The sequence below is a fragment of the Manis javanica genome, chromosome 11, assembly GCF_040802235.1.
Source record: "Manis javanica isolate MJ-LG chromosome 11, MJ_LKY, whole genome shotgun sequence".
NCBI classification, from domain to species: Eukaryota; Metazoa; Chordata; class Mammalia; order Pholidota; family Manidae; genus Manis; species Manis javanica.
Window position 1 is genome coordinate 4,413,649 of NC_133166.1, and position 16,912 is coordinate 4,430,560.

The following is a 16,912-nucleotide window of genomic DNA, read 5'->3' on the forward strand; positions in this document are numbered from 1 at the left end:
CAGGGACCAAAGCAAGCTGAAGATGCGTTGAGGTGATGGGGGTTCCCACGCCTCTGCTTTCTATTAACTATTCGGTGCGTCGTGGCACAACAAGTGAGTTATAGTCATTAAAAAGAGAAAGCATATGAAGAAACTTTTGGGAGAGGGAAGCAACATTGTAGCATCAAGAGTAGCTTAAATCAGAAATCAGGATACTGTATTTTAATGTTAGCAACTAACTAGCTTTGTGATCTTGGGCTAGGTTTTTCTTTTTGTACACTGTTGGTCAAAAGTAAATCTTGGTGGGAGTGTGGATATGTTCATTAGAACACATGACTCCCACTTAAGGAAAAAGCTACCTAACAGTCACATTAAAACAGAGACTTGGTGATGGCATCTCATGTCCCAGAGACACTTAAACCATGCCTTTAAATTTGATCAGCTAGAGGTTATGGTGTATTCTTACAGAAATAGATCAATAAGCGATGATTCCTCTTTTAAGAGTTACTTCAGTCTTATAGTTTAGGGATCCCAGCATTCAGGTACAGGCTCCCTAAACTGATGGTCCAAAGTTTCACTGGACCTTGCTAGCACTCAACCAATGGCTAGACTGGTTCCCTTTGAAAGAAAGCTTTAGGGGACTTTCTTCAGCCCAGGTGCCTCTGGGAATGGACAAGAGTTCAGAGAAGGAGGTGGGGGACCTCCTACAGTTATAGTAATTTCTATGAGCTTATCTCAACAGGGTCTTCTCTTTAAACCTCAGATGTACCATGCATTTTGTTGCTCTCTTCAAAATCATCAGTGCGCTTAAAATCCCGTGGGTCTTTATTGAGGTACTTCTTAATATTATCATCCAGATACCAAGATTCATTCTCATTAAATATCAAAAACAAGAGAACAAATTCATAATCAACATCACTTCTTCTTCCCTTGTCATTCAACACTCCTTCTCTGCATGTAATCAGAGGGCCCATCAAACCACTATATGTATCCTGAAAGAAAAATAAACCGAATTAGAAGAACCTTTAAATTATTTAACAGTAAAGATCCAAGTGTAAGAAAGTCTTTTTAAAAAGACTACTGACCACCAAATAAGTCCTAAGAAGTCCTGAAGAATCAGAGTGATCTTTAGGAAAATGTAGGAGTATTCCTAAAAATTTGCTGCAGAGTGAGCTCTTTGAGGGCTGAAGCTGTGTCCTTCACTCATCACTGAATTTCCGGGGCATAGTCCAGTGCATAGTATGTAGGAGGTGCTCAACAAATATTTGTTAAATAAATTAATGCTTATGTCTATTTTCCTGGTTGCTGTCCAAGTGAGACTTTACTTATATCTATAGGCAAACCTTGTTTTATTGAGCTTTGCTCTATTGCACTTCCGAGATATTGTGCTTTTTACAAATTGAAGCTTTGGGGCAACCCCATGTTAAGTAAGTCTGTCGGTGCCATTTTTCCTTTGGTGTTTGCTTAATTCATGTTTCTGTGTCATATTTTGGAAATCCTCCAACTATCTCAAACTTTCATTACCATATTTGTTATGGTGATTGGTGATCAGTGATTATGACTCACAGAAAGCTCAGATACCATTTTTTAGCAATACTTTTTAGTTATGGTATTTACCTTTTTTTTAAGACATGATGCTATTGCACATTTAATAGACTACATTATAGTGTAAACATAACTCTCATATACATTGGGAAACCAAAAGGTTCATTTGAATTGCATGATTGTTATATTTGTTTTGTTGTGATGGTCTATCCAGTGTATATACGTGCTTATACTTTCCTTGGGTACAAGTGAACTGGGCAATTAGTAAATGATGCGGGACCGTGGATGACCTCCATGTCAAATTGTACAGCCCTGGGCCTTCCCTTGAAGGAAAACTCCCATATTTCTAAGTGCCTATTGAGATATTTCATCTGGGTGTGCTTTCCTGAAATCATTCAATCTGCTAAGTGTTTTTAAAGTGGATTTTATTATTCCCCTCAAACCATTTCCTTCTCCTGAATTCTGTGTTAACAGCATCGTGCTATTCCTTGCCATTTAGGTCAGAAAACTCTATTTTAAATGTTAACTCTTCTTTTTTCTCACTTTGTCCCATCTCATCTGTTGTCAGATCTTCCTTTTCTTTTCCCTTCACTGTGCCTCTCTATTCTGTGACTTACTTCCCATTCCATCTGCCACCTTACGGTGTAGAATCTTCATACCTCACCCTGGACTAGAAATTGGGTCCTCTCTAGTCTCGCTCACCTCACCTTCAACCCATCCTGTTGACCACTATCAGATTAATCTCCTTCTCCCATATCTAGAACTGTTGAAGTGATTTTCCAGTGATACTACTACTGAATAAAATATAAATCCTTGATAGGTCCTTAGGTCTGTCATATGCTCCCCCATGAACTTTTCTAGCTTGTTTCCCCACTGCTTTCCTTCTGTACCTTATATGATAGCAAAATGGGACTCTCAACATTTCTCAAATATACCTTCTACTTTTCCTATTTTCAACTTTGTTCATAATGTTCTCTCTTCCCAGACTCTTTCCAATGCCTCCTAGATAGTTCTGCACTGCCCAAGAACTCACCAGATTCAGAGTTGTATTATAAGTTGTATTAAGGGTGTGTGCAATATATTATTTTCTGCAAAGATTACAAATTCCTTCAGGACAAGAATATCTGCATCTCTCAGAATACTTAGTAGGGGGTCATTCGCACATCACAAGTGCTCAATAAATACTTGTTGGGATGCACAAAGGAATAGATAAATGTGGGTTTCCCATAATTCCAATATGTAAGTATATTTTTCAAGTGCCTTACGTGCCTCTCCTGAGTTCTTGCATTGCCCAGTACAACTCAAAGACATTAATGCAGCCATCTAATATTTATGCAGAAAGTTAAGATAATTATTTATTTCAAACTACTACCTTGTAAATTATAAATTTGATAATGGAAACTGGGATTTTGGTTTTTTTCCCCCATACTTTGGACCAAGGTTCAGCAGACTCTTTTTTTATACAGTGTCAGATGCAGAAACTCTTTTTGGTAAAGTGACAGATAGTAATATTTATTACTTTGTTAGTCATACCATTTCTGTCACAACTACTTTTAAAAGAAAAAGATAACAGGCTCAAAATGGAGTCACAAGTGTACCAAACCAGGACTTAAAAGCCTCTCCCAGGAGTGGAATCTTAAACCAATCAATCTGGAATTACCTGGTCAGCACTTGATAGAACTCTGCTATCCACTAAAGGAAGGTGATCTTGCCACACATCATCTACTCTTTGCTAGTATCTTCTTTGCCCCACCCCTTTTGCCTGTGAAACACTTGATTTTTGGGCAGCTCTTTGGAGTCCCTTTCTATCTGCTAGATGGGATGCTGCCTGTTTTATGAGTCATCGATAAAGTCAATACGATCTTTTTATTTTACTCAACTGAATTTTTTTTTAACAGCTTTGGTGGCAGCAATGGGCTCCAAAGGACACTTCTGATGGCTTTGCAGATGACCAACACAGGCATGATACCCTGTGAACTCTTTGAGTTCCCTGTCTTTCTCACTGTTTCCAAGGCTGTGGGTAAGTTCGTCTCAGTTCTGAGCTCCATATCTTTGTGTTGAGATCCCAATCTAATTTGCTTTCCACAGTTCCCGATTTGATTGGAGTCCCCACCCCTTGATTCATCACCCAGAGTACATGTTGGGAACCACTGGTGGTTCAGTCTGCAGTTCCCATATTTGTTTGGAAGCCCATATGGGCCACTTGCAGAGTCAACGAGACTCTAATGGATGGATATTCAGGCGAATTGCTACATTATTCCCTTAAACAGCCAAGGAGAACTAAAATTAAAAATGACTGTAAACCTTGCCAAATTCTGATAGATACTAGAGCTTGCAGAGGGGATCTGGGAAAACTGGCAGAAAGCAGTGAAGAATAAGAATTCTTATGAGAGTCAGCTCTCCTGAATCTCTAATGCTCAGTTGAGAGGGGAAAATAACATTTCACATTGTCCCTTCCTTTCCAAATTCAGACCCGTTGCTATTGATCCTTTCTCTCCCACAGATAGCTGTTGCCTTCTCGCTTGTGTTATTTTGTGTCCTAAGAGCTTGGCTTGATTTTCTGCCTGCTTGGGACATACAGGTTGTTGGTTCTCTTGTGCGACTGTCTTTGGGAATGACTCTGGTTCTTGAGTAGATAGTATCCTTTGCGCCCTCGTTGGAGGCCCCTCTTACATCCAAGGCAAGGGGTTATTCAGTACAGCGAGAGATATTTACTGTTTGTCCTGGCTGAAAACTGACAAGACACTTTTAAGAACTTTTAAAGTAGCCCTGTGGTCAGAAGTTGGCCAAATTGGAAGCTGGTACTCAGAGCCTGATAGGAACTTTTTTTGAAGGCCTCCTTCTCTAAGCAGAAATGAAAATATATATCCAGAGGGAAAGACAAAACTTCTGGAACCTCTGCAGAAGGATTTATAAAATATTCAAAGACAAACAGCTCTAAATCCAAAACATAGAAATCTTTTGATTTTTTATCCTGGTTGGAAATCCTCTCCCTGACATGAAAAAAACAAAATGAAGATAATGTGGTCAGTGGGCAGAAAGGTATCAGTTAGGCTGCAACCCAATTCTTTGGGGTTTTAAATTTACAATTCTTCACAAAACCAGAAATGCAGCTATATAAATAATTCAAAGTCTACCTATTCTTTTTACCAATCCCAGAACCTCCCTTATTTATCTTAACAGGCTTGTATTATAAAAATTCTGTCCTTAGGGAACAAAAGTCCTTCTTGGAGGAGCTTGCCTTCTTTCCCTGTGCCTCTGAAATGTAAATGTTCTACTTTGTCTTTTCCAGGAACTTTTTCTATCTAGACCATCTGTTTGAAATACAAATTTTAGGGAGGTGGTTCTTATCAGAACAAACACAACAGAAGGAAAGGTTATTTGGTACTTGGGCAAATGAAAAATCTTAAGTGTCTTCTCCACAAGTATTAATAAAAAGTTTTAGCCTTTTGAGCAGGTAACCTTAACTTGTTCCGTCTGACAGGAACATAATTTGGATCTGCCTTCTTTTATAATCATTGAATTTTATATTTTTGTACTTGATTTATGGCTAAAATTTTAGAACAGCAGCTATAAGCTTTCTGTTTATGACTGTATATTTATGAGTGTCTCTATAATGTGTTGTAGATGTGCGATATTTTCTACCCCAGATGGTATTGCCAAAATTAATTTGTAAAAGAGCTCTATTTAATTGACTTAAAGAAAATTAAGCACTTATATGAGCTCATAAAATTCTCAAAATAATAGAAACCAACCTGAATGCTTTTTGGGTTTGCATAATCTGGAAAATATTTGGTATTGAAGCTTATTTAAGTTTGTTGGTTTAATTAAAATAGACATGTCTTTAGAGTTAGCAACATTAAATATAAGGCAGACATACAACTATTGTTCTACCAGGGTTTATTAGTTAAATAAATTCATGTTATCTCTGTAACAAAATTTGTCAGCGAGAAAAACAACTTGGTATGATGAAACTTTCATAACTGTTATAAGCATAATGTTTGAACAAGTGATTTAAATATATATAGGGGGGATAAGAGTGCTTAGGTGAACTTGTCAGCAATAATTATATTTTTTGGTAAATCTACTTAGTCTCCCCAAATCTTTTTGGTAACTTAAAACTTCATGAGTTTTGTTAGATGAAATTAAATGATAGGTAGCCATTAAATGTTTAGGTTATTTCCAAATAAAATGCTGAAGCACTAATTACAGAAAATAGGTTTACATACTTTCTGTTTGGTTTCGTATTACCAAGAAACTTAAGATATTTGGGTTCCTAAGTGCACATATTTTGTGCCACAGTGAAAAATTTACTATGAGGAAGAATGTATTTCTAGAAGTTGTGAAATATGTTTATAAATTTGCCAGTCCACAGCACTCTAATGTAAAAGTTAAGCTGAGAGTCTGATCGAAAGGGGGGCACTGTTTAAAAAAACAAAGAGAGAGAGAAAGATAACAGGCCCAAGGTAGAGTCACTTGTACTAAGCTCTAGTCACCAGACTTAATACCTAACTTAATCACAGTTTCAACATTCCCAGCAGTGGTTTTAAACCAGTCAACCTGGAATGGCCTTGTCAGCACTAGTGAGGGATTCTGCTTGATAGACCTCTGCCATCCCCTAAAACAAGGTAACCATGTTATGGACAGTCCCTACTTTGCTGTAATTTCCTTGTCTTATCCTATTATTCCTGTAAGTCTTGCATTCCTGTAAGTAACTCTTTTGGGTTCCTTTCCATTGGCTGGTTGTGATGCAGCCTGCCTGATTCATGAATCACTGCATTAAGCCTTTAAAATTTACCCAGTTGAATTTTGTTTTTTAATACTGCAACTCAACTATTGGCAATGTTAACAGACAGACATCGCCATAGTTTGAGACCCCTGCTCTAAACCATTACACCCCTTCACATACACCCACCAGAGTTGTGAAATTTGAATAGACAACTTAAAGCCATAGTACCTTTAAGCATTTCAGTTGCTTTTTCCACCTTACCTTCACAAAATTTACTGTTGAATAGTAAACCCATGGAATACAATTTGGGTCAGATGGCCCTGGACCAGACCTTTTAGGGACATTCCATCTGTAAGTTTTTATTTCTCCTGAAACAAATGAGAAGAAATAGAAAGAATTTATTAGTGTTACCTCCATTCCAGGTGACTTACCTGTAGAAATACATACAGATCTTTATATATTTTACATAATGGTTATTCCTGGGAAGAATGACCCATTCACTAGAAGTGTTGTCATTAAACATCTTGATTTTCTGCAGTTTCAAAATGGCTTATTTTTCATTTCAAATTACAGCCTTACCTCCAATTTGCCCTTTCTATTAGCAGTTGACATTTATTCAGGATATGAGGATTTACTTTGTATTTCACTGTTTTTTCTCCTCAAATTTCATACCTCCCTCTCAAGAGTTAGCTTGAGCACACCTGAATTACTGAGGGACTCAGCCTTGGCTTCTTAAGGAATTGCTGGGATGTTCACGGCTCATCCCAAACCATTGAAATTAGAGTATCTGGGGTCTGGGACCAGGGCATCAGCATTTTTTGTTTTTCAGGCAATTCTAATATGCAGACAGGTGAGATCTAGTTAGAAACACAGAATCAGAGGGACCTAGTTTTGCATTCCTATTTACCCAACCTTTGACAAGCTACTTAACTTCACTGACCTTTAGTTTTCATATTTGTGAAGTAGGTTAGTCATCCCAGTTTACAGATTGTTGGGAAGATTAAGTGAAATAAAACATTTGGAATAGTGTCTCATATTGAAGGCAGTCAATAAATGTTAATTTGTATGTATAATGATAATGAATATATGCCCCTGTCACCAGGCACCATATCTGTGTATCCCTTGTGGCTGACCCAGAGGCTTACAGAGGAGTCATAAATAAACTGACAGAAATTAGCAAGATAATCACACTGTGAAAGTCTCAAATAAAATCCCCACTTAAATCACCATCTCCTTTTGAACTGTGTTCATTCTCACCCCATCAAGACAAACTGCCTATAGCTGAATGAGAGCTCCACAACAAAACAAAGATGTTTACATGTAACTTTCTTCATGTTGACTCATACACCAGTTGGTTAGCATGTAACTTTGTGTCTAGTTCCCAGGTACATTTTATTATAGCCCCTAATGCCTTGTTAGTTGCAAGATAAACAGCTGATATTTACCTTTCTAAAGGCAAGTGGCTATAAAAGTGGTATTTTTAAAGGTGGGACAATCCATGTTCACCCCAGTAGGGAGCACAGTGCTAAACAAAAAGATGCTTATGTATTTGTAAATGTTTGTGGAGTTTAATTTAAGAAAGGAACATGAAGAAATGTGATAGGAGCTGCTTACTCTTGTTGTGAAGCTGGTTGGCTCTTCTTATCACATGCATACCAGGGTTAACATTTCTTCTCCAACTTGCCCAGACTTCCTGCTCAAAGGTAGTTTCTCTGGGGAAACTAATCTCTGGTCACTCCCAAACCTTTCAGCCTTATCAGAGACCCTTTTGGGGATCATCTCCCTCTGAGTTCTAGTAGGAAAAAGGCTCTTTTGCTGTTCTAATCGTTCTACCCCCCACCCCACAGCCCTCACATCAAGGACTCTCGGAAGGTCAGTCAATATAAAGGAGCTGTGTCCCTCACCAGTCCGCCTGTGATGGGCCACCCCGGCTTACCCACAGCCCTCCCAGAGCCCCCCACAATGGCACCTCTCCTCCTCCCTCTAGAGTTGCTTTCAGCCCCAAAGTGAATAATTTTAACTGCTTTTATGACCATTTTAAACCATTTACCTCTTTGTCAAAGCAAGACACATCCATTATAGAACAATCTGGGAAGTACAAACAATGTGAAGCAGGAGATAAGAGTACCACCCTAACTACTACTTAAAATACTACCCTGAAGACACAACCATTACTGACATTCTGGCTTATTTCCCTTCTAGCCTTTTTTCTATACTTGTATTTTGCTTAGATGATAGCCCAAGTCTTTCCTAGGTTATTAAAACCTTCTTAAATACCACTTATTGGCTGTGTAATAGTTCATCATAAAATATTCCAAAATTGACTTGTCAGTTTTTCTGTAGGTAGACATTTAGGATGTTCATGAGTGTTTTCTTAAAGCAGCAAAACACAGGCCTCTGATTTGGGAGATGGGGTGGTTGTGGGGAGTGGCAGGAGAAGTTGGAATAATGGCCAGCGAAAATTTTCCTTCCTTCAAGCGCATCCTTGTATAGGTATCCTGCTAACTTTTCTAGTGATAGCATTAGTTTTCTTCCTTCTATGCATCTTAAGTTTTTTTATGACCTTTATTGTAATTACTATAGTGTTAAGTATTATAATATCATCATACATAAGAGGTAAAACAGAATATAACTCCCCATAATTATGTCTGTGAATGCTATTGATTTTATAATGGAAGGTTCCAGGAGCCCTTGACATTTATTACAGCCACACTTCAGCTGCTGCATGTTATGAGAAGCCCTGTAAGTTATGAGATCTTCTCTCCCTTCAGCGCATCTTTAAAAACCCAATGGACTTCTGCCTCCTTTCTAAAGCTTTCTCTAATTATGTCTTTCCCTGATTGCTCCTACTTAACCAGTCTTCATGGATTTTCCTTTTGTGAAACTTTTATAAATGTTCCCAGACTTAGTTTTGAAATTTCTTCACCACTTAGAATTTCATTATGTGTAATTACATTACTACTGAAATGATTCATCTTATTTGTCTCTTTTCTTCCAAACTTTTTTCAAGTATCTGCAGAGAAATGTGAGGTTAAGAGCTTAGGTTCTGAAGTAAAAAAAACTGGGGCTCCACCATTACTTATGTCTGACCTAGTCCTGTTCTTTTCCCCTCTGTGCTTCAGTCTTCTGTTAAACTCACATAACATTACCATATTTCATCAATTATAGGATGCACATTTTTCACATTCACATAACTGAAACCAGGATGCATTTCTCAATCAGTAGCATGTTAAAGTTTAATTGGCCATGGTTTTATTTTCTTCTTTTTTTAGTAACATAAAATAATGATATATATTATAATCAATGGTATCAGAGTCAATGAAATATGTCAGTGTCTACCTTGCTGGGTTATTTTAAGGATACATGAGATTGCTAGTTTTTAAAAGAATAGAGCCTAGCACCTGCACAAGGTTAACATTCAGTATGTGTTAGCTATCTTTCTACTTTTTAAGGCCCCATGTAGAGCCTAGGCCCTCCATAAACACTTGGTCCCTGGGTCTCCCCATTAGGAGTGACTAGGTGATGGCTGGAACCCACTGATAGTACGGTTAGTTCTCCAAGGCTCTTGAGAGATCAGAAAAGATTAGAAAATACCTGAGTCTGGTGCCCTCCCCAGGAAGAAGCAGATTTCTGATATAACTTACCTGGCTTTGTGATGGGCACTTGGAGTTGCTTCCCACTATCCATGTTCTCCACACCCTGGGCTGAGATGGAGAAGGGCCGGTTGGCTTTGTTCTTAAATACAATGAGAATGGAGTCGCCCACCTCAGCATGAATCATCGGGCCTAAAGGCAAAACACAGGCCTGTGTGCATTATCGTTGCTCTTTTCAACACTGATGAAATTTACATGTAGGTAGTAGTTGGCAAAATAAAATAGTTTAGCTTCTTCATTAGTGTACCTCCGTTAGAGGGCAGAATTAAATATTCATGTAATGTTTGGTAGCTAGACCAACCTGGGTTCCAATTCTGCCTCCTTCACTGATTAGACAGGCCTTGGGTAAGTCTAGGAACCTTCTTGAATCTCAATTTCCTCATCTGTCAAATAGGTTTAATAGCACCTTTCTCATAAAGGTATAGTAAGGATTAAATACGATAATGTAGGTAAGGTGCTTATTTCAGTACAATGAAACACAGTATTTAAATGCTTGTATTTTTACTATTGCTGAGACATAATCTCCAGAAAAAGCTGTATCCACATGATATGGTGACTTTCAATGGTAATCCCACTGTGTGGGCTCAGATGTTTTTGGTAAATCTGAAATTGCTCATTATCTGGTAAATGGATATAATAATAACAATGATTATGAGGATCCAATGAAATAATGTATAAAAAGGAATTTGAAAGGTAAGAACAAAATGAAAACTTTTATGTATTGATTTATGATCAATACGGTGATTTCACTAAGGCACGTCCAGCACCGTCTCTCAATACTCGGATGCCCTGAGGAGATGTGCACCCTTCTGTCAGAGCTGCTCCCATGTGCGCATTTCTGTCAGAAGCAGCCAGCCTGGATGCCCGTGGAAATCGGCCCACACCCCCTAGGGAGGCCTGTGGCTGTGGGATGTCAAGTTTCTCTCATCTGTCAGTGCCCAGAATGTGGCACATGCAGCTCGCCAAGCACCCGCCCTGCACCGACAGAGCATCATGCAGGCAGTGGTCTTTGTGAGGCGCTGCTTCGAGGAGGATGGAAACGGATGCCCGTTTTGGAAGCACCTCAGGCCTAATCCCTAGGTTCTGGATGTTTATTTGCATTCTTGGGTATCTGTTGCATCCTACATTTATATCCATTTTCCAGTGATACAAATAATGGTTCTAATTGTTTTCCTGAGACAAGCCACTAACGTCCTAAATATATCTAAAGTTTGTTGGACTATTAGCAACTTTGGAAGAAAATACTTGGTATGAATCAGGAAGTATCTGACCAACACGAACTTGTTTAAAATTGTAAAGCTAGAAAAGAAAATTCTGTGCATGTTTTTAAACAGTAAATTCGGGCAGTTACAGATAGGTGCATGTGCATGTGCCTAAAAATCATTACGTGTAATTCCTCACCGCTTGAATCGCACATGCCTTGCTGTACAGTAAGAGCGAACACCTTCTAATTTACGGCCTGCTGGGTCACGGGGGCAGGAACAGGCGTGCCTCATGGCTGCTCTTGCTCCTTACAGCAGCAGGAGCACAGGGCTCTCCCTAAGCTGCAGAAGATGAGTGGCTGGACCTCAGGCTCTGAACTTACCTCTGATGGGGTCACTTGATTGTGGCTGGCTGGCTGACATGCTGCTGAACTTACCTCTGATGGGGTCACTTGATTGTGTCATTTTACTGAGCAACCCACACCAGGCCTCTCTGAGGGGCCACCTGCCTGTCAGCAGGATCAGTACCTTTTCTTCAGAGCTGACACTGGTCAAAAGAAGGAATGTTCTCATGGGGCTGATTTAGTTAGTGTGACAGACTGGAGTGCCGATGCTAATAGATGGTAAAGATGTGGGGAGATGGTGGGTGGGACATTTAACAACTTACCAAGCTAGCAGTCTTGGTACCTAATGTTATATTAAGCAGCACTGTGTAAAATCATACAGTTTATATAAGTTACCTTGTACATTTAAAAATGAGAATGGATTTCAGGAAGTCATCTAGATTAGCCCTCTGCCAAGATCTCACCTTCACACTGAGGTCAGGTTTGGTGACTCCCAGGTGAAGAAAGTGGGGAAGGAAAGCAGGAAGGGCTTATCTCATCGCTAGATCCAGCAGCCCAGGACATGGCAGGCCCCGTAGATTCTGAGGCCATGACTTAGAGCCTCCTGAGCTGGAACCATGCCTTCTGCCCTTCGCATGCCTTTCCCATAAAGGGCTCCTCTTTGGTCAGCCTTATTTTCATGGTGTGCTGTTATGGCTTTGTGCCTGGACAATCTAGAACCTTGAATAAGCTCTGCAGACACTCTGCAAGCATCAAGTTCTCTCAAATAAAATGTCCTGGCTCAGCAGAGGTTTAGGGCAGGAACTTCAGGGCAGCAGATGCTGGCTAGGCTGCCTGATGAGAAGGTTTCTTGTTTGCACATTGTCTGGTAGTCTCAGTATGACTTATGTGGATGGGCTGAGCACACAACATGCTCCCAGATAATGGGAGAGCAGGAAGGTGGTACCCTTGGTGCGGTTGGCTGTTCTCCCCTTACCTGCCCCCTCAGGAGTGAGTGTAACCAGACATAGGTGTGTGTGTGTGTGTGTGTGTGTGCACGTGCGCACGCTTGGGGCTGGCAGTGCCTGGCCTCCATCTGTGCCATACCCAGCAGTGCTAAGTGCTCTTCCCGTGGCGGTCGGGCTTTGAGCTCCACAAATTCTCCATTGGTGTACTCTCTGTAAACCACCTTCTTGTACTGAGAGCCAATCCAGTTTTCAGTGTGGTTCATGAATATATCTCCATGTCTGCAAATCAGAAGCATCAGATATCAAAGATGTCAGAAGGTAGAAACACCTTGAGTGTTTCTGAGTGAAATGGGAGTACTCCCCGAGCAATGCTTCCCAAACCTGACTGAGATCAGGAGCTGGCCTTTGCACCAGGCTTTCTGGGAGTGGGGCTGGGAATCTGCTTTCGAAAGCATTTCAGGAGATTCTGATGTGGGTGGCCCAGCACTAGCTCATGGCTTACTTCTTGGGAACCATTGCTGTAAGGCCCTGGTGGGTGCTGAGTGGGGCCGCCTTAGTTAGAGTCCTCTAAAAGCCCTTGAGGTTGCACATCTCTTCTTTCATCTAACTAACCTCACACGCAAACACACACGCATACACCCTACCACCCTGAATTTCTCCAGATTTCATATGTATCATTCTGTACCTTGTTATGCTTTTCCACTTTTAAGATCTCAAGAAAGCCTATGGGTTGTATATTGCACATGTACCCATATACAAATATATAGGTACAGGTGATTCTTGTTGTTCACAGTAGACATGTTCTAGAAAGTCACCTTGAACACTGAACTAACAAATGCTGAACAGTTGTTCCTAGGGGAAATACACGGTTAGGTTCTGTAGGGGTTCTGGATGAATTGCCTAAGCTGTGCCACTTTGGTATACAGATTATTTTGAGCTGAAAGCAAGTCCCAAAAGACTCAGGAAGAAACTCTGACCTTCCTCCCAAATGCCTAAAAGAACTTAGATGGAACTGCTCCAGAAGAGAGCTGCCACCATAGATAAGCACATTATAACGTGACCTAGGAGTGGCAGATAGGGAGAAATTTAGCAAATTCTGTTTGTTAAAATTTCTCTCTGTGTCCCATTATTTCTGTGGAGCTCAACAAACATTTGTTTGCCAAATATTTACCCTTTTCCGTATTTCTGTGAATTGCTTTCTTTCCCTTTGAAGTCTCAGATCCCCTACCCCCTTCTACTTAGTTCAGGGTGACATACATACCTTATTCTCCCTGACTGTCTTTGAAATCTCTCATGTTTATGTGGATTCCCCATATGTACATAATTCAATTTGATCTATCACTGGTCTGTCTCATGTCAATTTGATTCTTAGGCCAACCAGAAGTCTGGCAGGTAGTGGAAAAGTTTCCCTCCTTCACACCACACTACTTTGAACCTCTGGTTACAATTTTTTCATCAACAGATAAAATAAATATGTAACCTATTTCTGTTTAAAGATACCTTATTTAATATATATTGCTAATCAACACTGAACTTGTGGCCAATAATAGTATGATAACACATGTCTGAACAAAGCTTATCTAACACATGTGTTTGCTCCCTAAGGAGCAAATTGATTTGAGGGTTAAAACACGTATCTGCAAGTAGGCAAATCCACAAATATGGAGTCTTGAATAATGAGGATCTACCGTATATTTAATCTATCACCAGTATAGATCACTATGAAAGAAAAATCTGTCAATTTTATCTGCAAAATAGAATCTCTCTCATCCTTCCATTTCCTTCTGTTAAACTGCCTGTAATGTAATCTAAGGCACCTCCATCCCTTATCTGTATCAACTAGAACCGTTCCTAATCATTCTCTCTGCAACCTGTGCTCCCACTTTCCCTCTACACTCAAGGCAGAGTGACCCCAAACTATGAATTCAGCCAAGTTGGTCCTTGTAGAAAACCTTTCTCATGGCTCCGCAGTGCCCAAGTCCTCGGTTTAGCTCTCACACCCTTCACTCTCTGCCTCTACCAACCTCCCAAGCCCGTTTCCCATCCCCGGCACTCACACACCCTATGCTAGGGTCATTCCACACATTCAGTCTCTTGAGCACCATGTGCCCTTCTGCCTCAAGGCCATCCATGTGTCACTCCCTGTGCCAAGAGCACACTTGCCACCTCTTCAACTGGCCTACTCCTCAAGTCCCAGGACAAAGACCACTCCTCCAGGAAGCTTTCCCTGACTGCCTACCCTCTCGCCTCCTTTCCCCCAGAGGGGGCTCTGTGCACCTGCCCTGAGCTCCTGCTGCACCCTCCACTTCCCCTGAAGAGTACTTGTCTCACTCAACACACTTGTTCTAATGGCTTCCCCATGAACCAGAAATTCTGTGTGGGAAGGGACCTCATCTGGCCTTCTCTGCACTGTTGCACCAGCGCTTTGTACAATGCCTAGCATACAGTAGGCCTTTCACCTTCAACCTTAGACTGTATGCTTTCCAAGGGAAGAGAATTGGTCTTCCACTGGGATTTTCCAGGAGTCCTAGTAACCTGTGCAGTAGTGAGAAGCCTCTGGAGCCCCGCTCTCCTGTCCCCCAGCTTTCTTCCTCCCAGGACTGGTGTGAGGGTTTGGATTAAAATCTGTAAAGCACTGTCAGGCACATACTGAGCACCATGTAAGCACGTATTCTATCATCATCTTATTAAGATGTCATATGAGGTGCTGCGTCCAAGCAGGTCATATGCATGTTGGGAGGGTCATATCGGATGGGATTTGTGAAAACCCTAGCAAAATGTCTGGCGCATGGCAGGTCTCAATAGATGGCAGTGTTATTATCTCATGCCCCAGGTTGGTTACATGACACGCCTATCAGTCTGCAGGCTCAGGAGTACTAGGAACACAGCTTTGTTTCTTCAAAGCAGCATAAGCTATCGTTTTGAATTCCCTCCTACTGCCCAAACCCTGGTTGTGCTGATGGTCCCATTTACTGCCTTTCTGGGATCCTGAGGCCTTCCCAGTGTGTTCTTAGGAGGCCCCAGGGAAAGATAAGGGTATCAAGGTGAGGCAGTGTTTACGAGGACAGTAAATGTCTCAGGGATAACCTCTACCAACAGGTGGTTGAAAACCAGATGCCCCATGGGATCAAAGAGGTATAACAATTGGGGTGCGGGAGGGGCCTTTGTCTCTGGGCTCCTATCTACAGAGGTCACTCAGATGTGACTCTAGGAGAACTGGTCATTTCAGTTCCGTACTGCATTACTATCTACAAATGTGTTGTACTTTGTTTATGTGAACATGCTCTCATTTTACCTTGCTTTTACTTATTTATGGAAAATATGCAGAGTGGCAGGGGCAGGGTGCAAACATACCGAAGCACCCTCTATCTTTCTATGCAACTTGGGACACAATCCCAGAAGACTGAAGCTAGAGCTTCCTGACAGCCCAGGTGAATGGAGGGCTGAAAACAGAAATGACATCAAATTCCAAGAAAATCATGAAGGCTCTATTTCTTAAACACTCAAGGGCTAAGATTCTACACATGACAAAATTATTACACAGCTATTTGTTTAGCTATAGCAGCCTTTTAATGAAATAATCATTTTAGCAAAAGCCAAATCACTCTTCGTTTCATCTTCCACTGTACCAGTATCAGTCTTTAGCTTCTATTGGCAGCATATACTTTGTAGGAGGGGGTGTCTGGTTTAACAGAAGGGTCAGTGAATAATGGAATGAATTTTAAATCATCCTGTCCTTGAGACAAATCTTTTTAAAAATGAGGAGTCATTTTGTTTCTTCATCTATCCATAAGGTGGCACTGTTACACTCTCTTGTCCAGGAGTTGGAACCCTCAAAACAGAGGCAAACAAGTAAGAAGAGAAGAAAAATCATGTTAAGATCAGGAACTCTCAGGTGGAAGGAGTTGGTGTGCGCCATGGCCAGAGATGGCTAGTCTGGGGAGGGCGGAGGGAGAGTGATACAAAGAACAAAGAGGAGCAAGGGCACAAAAATCCACAGGGCTTGGTCGTGAGAACATGAATTTGACCTTCAAAGAGTCTGTTCAACTCTGCCAATGACTAATGGGAAGACTTAACCCTGCACCCCGTCTCCTGTTCTGCATATGGGAACAGTGATACTCAGGCAGGGGTCATTGTGAAGTGGAGGGTGCAGACTTTGGGGAGAAGGTCTGCAGGTGAGCACCTACCTTGTTTGACTCTATCCCAGTGCGCCCTGGGCCGGGGGCTGCTTAGGGGCATAGGGGCTCCACGCCCACAAGCCTGCCCACAGCTTGAGGCATGCCGATGCTGTGGTGCTTAGCCCTGGCTGACAGCGCTTCCATGGGAGGACCAATCTTGCAGGCTTTCTGGGTGCAGGGCCTAGTGGAGAGACCTGTTTTTCCTATCCCAGCTTGGGATCTCTTTCAAGACAGTGCCTCCTACCTGTTCCTTGGTAGTCCCCACCCAGATCAGAGCTCTGCCAACAGTTCCCTGCCCTGCTGTCCTCAGGCTTCAGCAGCCCATCTTCTCATCC

The 16,912-nt window shown here is 41.2% G+C and overlaps 1 protein-coding gene and 1 long non-coding RNA gene across 7 annotated transcripts in view; one reads left to right on the forward strand and one right to left on the reverse strand.

Moving 5' to 3' along the window:
- Nucleotides 1–16,912, forward strand: part of LOC118971143 (uncharacterized) — a 120,387-nt gene that overhangs the window by 17,603 nt on the left and 85,872 nt on the right. Inside the window, exon 2 of the long non-coding RNA XR_005059451.2 lies at nucleotides 3,423–3,544. This is a non-coding gene — a long non-coding RNA (uncharacterized lncRNA). The remainder of the gene's footprint in view (nucleotides 1–3,422; nucleotides 3,545–16,912) is intronic.
- HEPHL1 (hephaestin like 1) overlaps nucleotides 1–16,912 on the reverse strand; it is a 69,639-nt gene that overhangs the window by 7,685 nt on the left and 45,042 nt on the right. For all 6 annotated transcript variants that reach the window (XR_012122485.1, XM_073215842.1, XM_037011651.2 and 3 more), the window contains 4 exons: nucleotides 12,539–12,678; nucleotides 9,898–10,038; nucleotides 6,515–6,621; nucleotides 749–971 (listed from right to left, as the gene is read on the reverse strand). Coding sequence is in view for 5 of the 6 variants with exons in the window: in XM_073215842.1 (XP_073071943.1) it covers nucleotides 749–971; nucleotides 6,515–6,621; nucleotides 9,898–10,038; nucleotides 12,539–12,678 (611 nt within the window). In the remaining variant the exon portion in view is untranslated. The remainder of the gene's footprint in view (nucleotides 1–748; nucleotides 972–6,514; nucleotides 6,622–9,897; nucleotides 10,039–12,538; nucleotides 12,679–16,912) is intronic.